General features: G+C 45.1%; 1 protein-coding gene across 1 annotated transcript; it reads left to right on the top strand.

Moving 5' to 3' along the window:
* Nucleotides 1–1,781: 1,781 nt before the first annotated feature.
* trir (telomerase RNA component interacting RNase) lies at nt 1,782–5,108 on the top strand. Its single transcript, XM_017481663.3, has 3 exons — nt 1,782–2,432; nt 2,947–3,024; nt 4,534–5,108. The coding sequence occupies exons 1-3, from the start codon at nt 2,106–2,108 to the stop codon at nt 4,639–4,641; spliced, it is 513 nt and encodes a 170-aa protein (XP_017337152.1). The 5' UTR covers nt 1,782–2,105; the 3' UTR covers nt 4,642–5,108.
* Nucleotides 5,109–7,786: the final 2,678 nt, after the last annotated feature.

Below are 7,786 nucleotides of genomic sequence, written 5' to 3'. Positions count from 1 at the left end.
ACGCCTCATTGCGTCGCCAATTTATTTTTCTAAAAAACAAACTGCGCAACATGGAGTGTTTTATTCCTGAAGAGACATTAAGAGTGATTTTCATGCATTATTGCAGATTTATCCAACCAATTACATAACAAAGGTGTTCTTTAGGAGTTATTTAAGGGTTCCTTGTATAACTAAGGGTCAGAATACACTATGACCAAAAGTATGTGGACACCTGACCATGCTTTTTCCCTAAACTGTCACAGCAAAGTTGGAAGCACAGACCAGTATAGAATGTCTTCCTTTTCCCTTCACTGGAACTCAGAGACCCAAACACTGTTCCAGCGTGACGATGCACCTCTACACAAAGCCAGCTCCATGAAGACGTGGTGTGTGTGTGTGTGTGAAGGTGGAAGATCTGGAGTGTCCTGCACAGAGTCCTGACCTCAACCCCACTGAACACCTTTGGGATGAACTGGAACTGGAGCCTCCTCGACATCCCAACATCAGCACCTGACCTCATCCTCACTAACGCTCTTGTAGCTGAATGATCACAAATCCCCACAGCCACGCCTCAAAATCCCCACAGCCACGCCCAAAATCCCCACAGCCACGCCCCAAAATCCTCACAGCCATGCCCAAAATCCCCACAGCCACGCCCCCAAAATCCTCACAGCCACGCCCCAAAATCCCCACAGCCACGCCCCAAAATATAGCGGAAAGCCTTCCCAGAATACTAGAGCGCATTTTAACAGTAAAGACGGAATTAATCTGGAACGGAACGTTCAATAAGCACAAGTGTGTGTGTGTGATGGCCAGGTGTCTATGTACTTATGACCATTTGTGTACTTAAACTCCTTCACCAGGGATGTCTCTTCCCTCGCCTGAAGGCATCAACTGAATGTTTTCTGGGAGAGAACCGTCATAGGCTTGGATTTTGACGTGGTGGTGTTTCAGCCCAGCAGCGAAACTTGACTGTACTGGAGATCCACTTTGGATATCGCTGCTTAGCATGAAGAACTATTCTATTCTAATCCATTTGGTTTGCAGCAAGAAAACTAATCTAAGTTTTTTTTATATACATCTATACAAGATTTTCTAGGCGGTAAAACGAGGTCCTGACTCTCTGTGGTCATTAAAAATCCCAGGACCCTTATCATGAAAGAGTAGGGGTATAACCCCGGTGTCCTGGAGAAATCCCCCCGTTGGCCTTCTCTATAATAATATAATATATTGGCCCCCTAATAATCCCCATCTCTGAATTGCCTACATCAGGGGTTCCCAAACTTTTCCAAGCAAGGCCCCCCCAAATGGCATTAACATTTGACCGAAGCCCCCCTTTTGCAAAACATTAAAAATACTGACTTCTGAATATATTTATTAATAATTACATCTTACATCTTTACATTAGGAATTGATTCTGTGTGTGTGTGTGTGTGTGTGGTTGTCTGAGAGTGAGAAAGAGAAAACATACTAGTGGGAGGGATGGGCACAGCAAATTGTTGAGGCGCCCCCTGGCGGCCCCGACTTTGAAAACCACTGGCCTACACCACTCTCATCTCCTCCACTAATACCCGGAGTGTGGAAAGTGTTCTGGCGCACTATGGCTGCCGTCTCATCATCCACCAACCTCCATACAATGTAACGCGCTTTGAGTGTCTAGAAAAGCGCTCTATAACTGTAACTCCATCATTATACCTGTGCATAAATCCGGTACATGCAGTGCGGTGCGGTGATCAGACTCCACTGCAGTGCACCTTCATGTCCTGCGGGTGGCGCTGAGGCGCGTCTGAATGAACAACAAGCAGAAAGAGACGCAGCAGAAGAAGAAGATTTCCAAAATGGCGGCTGAGCGACGATGAAGCGAAAATTAAAGTTGTCTGGAAATTTCCGTGTCGAATTTAAAATGTTGCGTGAATAAAGCCGCGGTTTGGTTGTGTTTTAGTCTAGTGCAGTCGCTGGAGAGGTTACACGAGCCGGTCTGTGTGGCGGTGAACGCGGTTTGGGGTTTTATTTGGACATTTTTGACGCCGTTTTCTTTTTGTGTGTGTGTTTGTGTTGAACCTGTTAAAGACTCCTAACCGGTCTGGGAAAGCAGTGTATCGCTGACCGAGACTAAAACCCGCAGCATGGAGGAGAAAAGGAGGAGCGGGAGGAGCAGGGAGAGGAGCAGCAGCAGCAGCAGCAGTAGCAGCAGCAGCAGTGGAAGTGAGTCGAGCAGCGGGCCTTCTTCCCCCGCCAGACCCGGATCCGGAGCGGCCAAAGCGGGCAGCAGCAGCGCCGCCGCCGCCGGAGGAGGAGGGAGAGGAGGAGGAGGAAACGCCTTCGCCAATGACGGCAGCTTCATGGAGCTGTTCAAGAAGAAGATGGAGGAGGAGCGGCGGAGAAAGGAGCTGGAGGAGGCAGGCAACGTGCCGGCGACTGAGGACAAGAAGCCCGTTAGCGTGGCCAGCTTTGTAAGGGGGTTTATAGCAGTGTGTCTCACTTAGACACACACACACTCAAGAGTCAGATCAGATTCAGATCAGATCACTGTGTCCTAGCTAGAGAATGTCAGGAATCATCTAAAAATCACGTCTACACCTTTTTTTGTTTGTTTTGTTTTAATCATGGCAGCGTTTCAGGTGTTAAAACCTCACTCAGTAGTGCTAGATGATGTGTAAGATGATCTCGTAGTAGAGTGATGTTTTGGAGACGGAAAGCTGTTAGAAAGCTTCCCTCCAGGTTCGTCTCAGGCAGTGGTGGTAGACCTGTTGAGCTTGATTTATGTTTGAGATGATGATGATGATGATGATGATGATAAGCTCCATGAGCCCTGCTACTGTGAAGATGGTGTTATTGAGACGGTCTGTTGAGGGGCGGGTGATTGGCGCCTACTGTATGCTGCTTTGTCCTTGCTGTCCTGAGAGAAGGGCAGGCGTGTCCGGGTCGGCCCGTGTAACGGTTTCAGTCTTCTCCCCCCCAACCCAGGTGGGCAAGCGCAGAGGCGGCGCCAAGCTGGCACTCAAGACCGGAGTGGTGGCCAAGAAGCAGAAACATGACTCGGAGGTGAGTCTGAACCAACCGCCTTCCAAAATACAGCACCAAGCAACCGACACCTCGCAGATATTTCAGTGTAAACATATTTCAGACTGGAGTTTTCCTTTAACATGACCTGATACTTCAACAAATAACACCATCGTGTCATTTAGAGAGAGAGAGAGTGTGTGTGTGTGTGAGAGAGAGAGAGAGATTTGAATGTTAAAACACTGTGTTGGCGTAAGTGTGAGTTGAACTTCAGCAGGACTTGGAGCATGTAACGTAATGTACAGTCAGGTCGTTAAATAAATATTTGGACTTTGACACGGTTGCGATTCAAAACAGACGCATTAGAGAGAGCGAAAATCCCTCAGGCGTGGCGACATCAACTATTTGGGACGTTCTTAAAAAGAAAGCTCAGGAACACCTACCAGGCACGGAAGATCATTGGTCCGGATGAAGAGCGTCTCCGGGAGGTAGGGGTGTATGTGTGTGTGTGTCAAAGTCAACAATCGAGCAGACTTCACCAGAGGGTTTACCACAAGATGTGAACGAAAACACGCCCAGACGTTTGGCGAATATGGATTTACAAACGAGCGTACGAGCTACGTACATTACGCACTTATTATATGATAAAACCTTTCATACGCACACTGCCGGTCAAAAGTTTGTGGACACCCGACTGAGACCTTCCTCATGATGTTAAAAATCTTTTGATCTGAAGGTGTGTGATTAAACGCGTGAAATCGGCGTCGTAGAAAAAAATATAATCGTCCGACGTATTCGTTTCCTTCATTAGTAAACTAACATTTTATTTACAAATAAATCTTTATGTTTTTAAAGGGAAATATTCCGAAAATCAGGTGATAAGAGTCCGGCGTCGGTGTGAACTCCTTTAATACTGTTTAAAAATCATCTCGGGGAAATTCCTCAAGACATCGCTCGAGAAAACGCCAAGAATACATTTCTGGAATTTCTACGCGAAAAAATCATCTATTTTGAAGATGCTTTTATTATTTTGATTTATTTTGGATTTTTTAGCACAACAGAATTCCCATAGTTCCCTTTGTGTTACTCCAGAGTTTTGATAACTTTATTATTATTCTAAAATGTGGAGTGTGTGTATATGTATATATATATTCTCTAATATGGAAGCGCTCACATCTGGTCCTGACTTCCTGTTTCAGAAGGAAATGTTTGCATATGAATTCAAATCACGCTTTCGTCAGCACTTTAGATACGGTGTGTTCTAAGAACAGGGATGTGTGTGTGTGTGTGTGTGTGTGTGTGTGTGTGTGTGTGTGTGGAGTAAAAGAAAGTGACACCGTTTCTGCAGCTTGTTTTGTGTTAAGACTCTCGTACGTCACCAGGTCTTTGTTTTTCGTCCTCGTCCATTTTTGGTTCTTTTACTGACCCTGAAGACGCGCTGCACTTTAATCTCTAACTGTTTGGTTCAGATATTTGTATGAATTAGTGCCACATGTCCTAACACTCTCCATTTGTGTGTGTGTGTGTGTGTGTTTGTGTGTGTGTGTGTAGGCTGAGACGGGTAAAGGAGACGCCTGGTCTAAGTACATGGCCGAGGTAAAAAAGTACAAAGCTCACCAGTGTGGAGACGACGACAAAACCAGACCTCTGGTCAAATAGACTGTGGCTGAGCGGCGTGCGGTGCGACGTGACATCTGACCTCCCCCTCCACATTCATACACTCTCACACACACCCACACACAGCCCAGGATCAGTCACGCCCTGCGCCCTATCCTCTGGTGTTTCCTGTCTTTCTCCTCTTTTGTTTATAGGTTTCCAGTGTTGGCGTACCCATCCTGTGCAGCGTGTGTCAGGTGATCCAGATGCTTTCTAAACACATCAGTACGAGCCTCATCTTCATTATCAGTGTTGATGTTCTCGAGAGAGATTCTCTGTGGTGTGTTTAAGTATCTGGACTGATGTCACACCCTTTTTCTTTTTTTTTTTTGGTGTTGTTTTTGTATAATTCTTTTGTTTGTTTCTCGATAATTCGATGTCACCTGAAGTCAGTGGTTTAAAAGAATAAATAAATAAATAAATAATAAAATGCTACGCTCTGAGTGGAGTGGTGGCCAGTCGGGATTGTATCTTGTGGCGTTCTTCATGGTGCTAATTTACACAAACGATCCATCAAATCCTGTCCAGTCACTTAACAGCTGACCAATCACGTGAGGATTTTATTATTACTATATTTTTTTTTGACAGTTTGAACTCCTCGCTTTATGGTGTTATGTGGCCACACCCCTTCAAAACACCGACACAAATCTGACTGGTAACTGTTTAATGTATCAGAGGTGTGTGTGTGTGTGTGTAAAGACTCGTTTATGACTTGGACCAGATTTGGAGATATTGTTTTGATAAACCTGCGCGCTCTGTATCCTTTTATAGACGATAACCTTTGCAGGTGGAAGACGGGATTCAAACGCCAACGAGGGCGAATAAAGACCCCAGACTGTTCACTGATCACCACGGCCTCCGGTGTGTGGGAGTGGGACACGCTCCTGATCCGTGACGACCCTCGTGTCCCCTGTGATTATTTATATACCGTTTTGAGCATGTAAGAACGAGCAGTTACGGATTGTAGTGAGGATCAAAAGGGACAGAGAGAGAAAAAAAAACAGTAACAGTATAAACCAAGCTGTGGTGATCAGCATGATAAGCCCCGCCCACTTTACATCGAACCCTGGAGAAATTGTAGGACGGTTCACTTGCTACAGCCGGATAAAAACTCTAACCCCCGCCCAACAGATGAATTCCCAATCTTAAATCATTTCCAGTGGGGGTCCGGGACACGTTTTTAAATACCACAGCGCTCTGTGTAGTGCTTTTTCCAGCAGCGTTCGTGCTGAACCTGAGATTCTCAGAGCGGCGTCCAGGGCTCTGTGAAGTTTATCAAGGGGGTGTGTGAACTTCATTCAGTCTTCATTATTCTCATCTATTACTGTAATCTGTAACCCACCAACAATTCCTGAATAAAACAGATGATGTGGGTGTAAAGGGGGGGAGGTTGGGGGTATTGTTAATAAACAAGACATCATTAGTGTACACATTCAAGTAATGTGTAGTCTTTTGTTTTTTTGAATTGTTTGTAAAATAAATCTGTACGATGTGTTCTGTAAAAATGGATTTATTATTTATACAGCAGTTTGAGACGTCCTGGTGTCCAGTGAGACCGACATTTATATATAAAGATATAATAACCAACTTCTACTGCGATTATTATAAAGTAAAGACAATTCCCAGCCTGTTTCTGTAGATGATCGTATTCTATTGGCCGATGGTTTTGCTTCGTTCTGGACAGACGGACAGCACACGCTTTAAACCCAGCGACTATTTCAAACTTCAGACTGCTTTAAAAACAAACTAAACTGCAAATGTAAATCTAAACCTCATGTATATTTGGTTTATCATGATCATTTTATAGAGAGAAAAAACAAACCAGTTACATTTAATACACACTACCTAGACAAAAGTTTTTGCACCCCTGACCAGCACACGTGTATGTGTTTATCGAACGTCCCGTTCCAGATTTATTCCGTCGTTACTGTTATAACGCGCTCCACTCTCTCTTCTGGGAGGGCTTTCCACTAGATTTGGGGGCGTGGCTGTGGGGATTTGTGATCATTCAGCTACAAGAGAGTGTTAGTGAGGATGATGTCGAGGCTATAAGAAGACTGCCAAGACCCTGACACTGAGCTGCAGCACGGTGGCCAAGACCATACAGCGGTTTAACAGGACAGGTTCCACTCAGAACAGGCCTCGCCATGGTCGACCAAAGAAGTTGAGTGCACGTGCTCAGCGTCATATCCAGAGGTTGTGTTTGGGAAATAGACGTATGAGTGCAGCCAGCATTGCTGCAGAGGTTGAAGGGGTGGGGGGTCAGCCTGTCAGTGCTCAGACCATACGCCACACACTGCATCAGATTGGTCTGCATGGCTGTCGTCCCAGAAGGAAGCCTCTTCTACAGATGATGCACAAGAAAGTCCACAAACAGTTTGCTGAAGACAAGCAGACTAAGGACATGGATTACTGGAACCATGTCCTGTGGTCTGATGAGACCAAGATAAACTTATTTGGTTCAGATGGTGTCAAGCGTGTGTGGGGCAACCAGGTGATGAGTACAAAGACAAGTGTGTTAGTGAGGATGAGGTCAGGTGCTGATGTTGGGATGTTGAGGAGACTCCAGTTCCAGTTCATCCCAAAGTTGTTCAGTGGGGTCGAGGTCAGGGATCTGTGCAGGACACTCCATGTCTTCATAGAGGATATACACTTCAGCAACCCTACTTTTCAGAGTTTGTCTGGTCTACCGCTTCACAGCTGAGTCGTTCCTGCTCCCAGACACATACAGTTGATCGGGGAAGATCCAGTGGTGTAGAAACCTCACATACTGCCGTGTGGTAAAGGCAGAATCACGTCACAGTGTCAGGTTTAAAGTGACTAAGCTTTTCAGTATGTCCCACAATGAAACACCTGCACTCAGTCATTCAAATTGAAAACACATTTCTGGGGTGTTATTGGTCACTAAACATGTTTTTTTTTGTGTGTCCAGTCTGGTGTGTAGAAATGACATTGTGGACGTTAAAGGCAGTAGACATGTGCAGAGCTTTAGTTTAATTCAGTAGTTACAGTATCTCACAAAAGTGAGTGCACCCCTCACATTTGTGTAAATATCTGATGATATCTTTTAATGTGACAACACTGAAGAAATGACACTGTGCTACAATGTAAAGTAGTGAGTGTACAGCTTGTGTAACAGTGTAAATTT

The sequence above is a fragment of the Ictalurus punctatus genome, chromosome 12 (assembly GCF_001660625.3).
Source record: "Ictalurus punctatus breed USDA103 chromosome 12, Coco_2.0, whole genome shotgun sequence".
In the NCBI taxonomy this organism is placed as follows: domain Eukaryota; kingdom Metazoa; phylum Chordata; class Actinopteri; order Siluriformes; family Ictaluridae; genus Ictalurus; species Ictalurus punctatus.
This window is presented reverse-complemented; position numbering and strand designations above follow the sequence as displayed.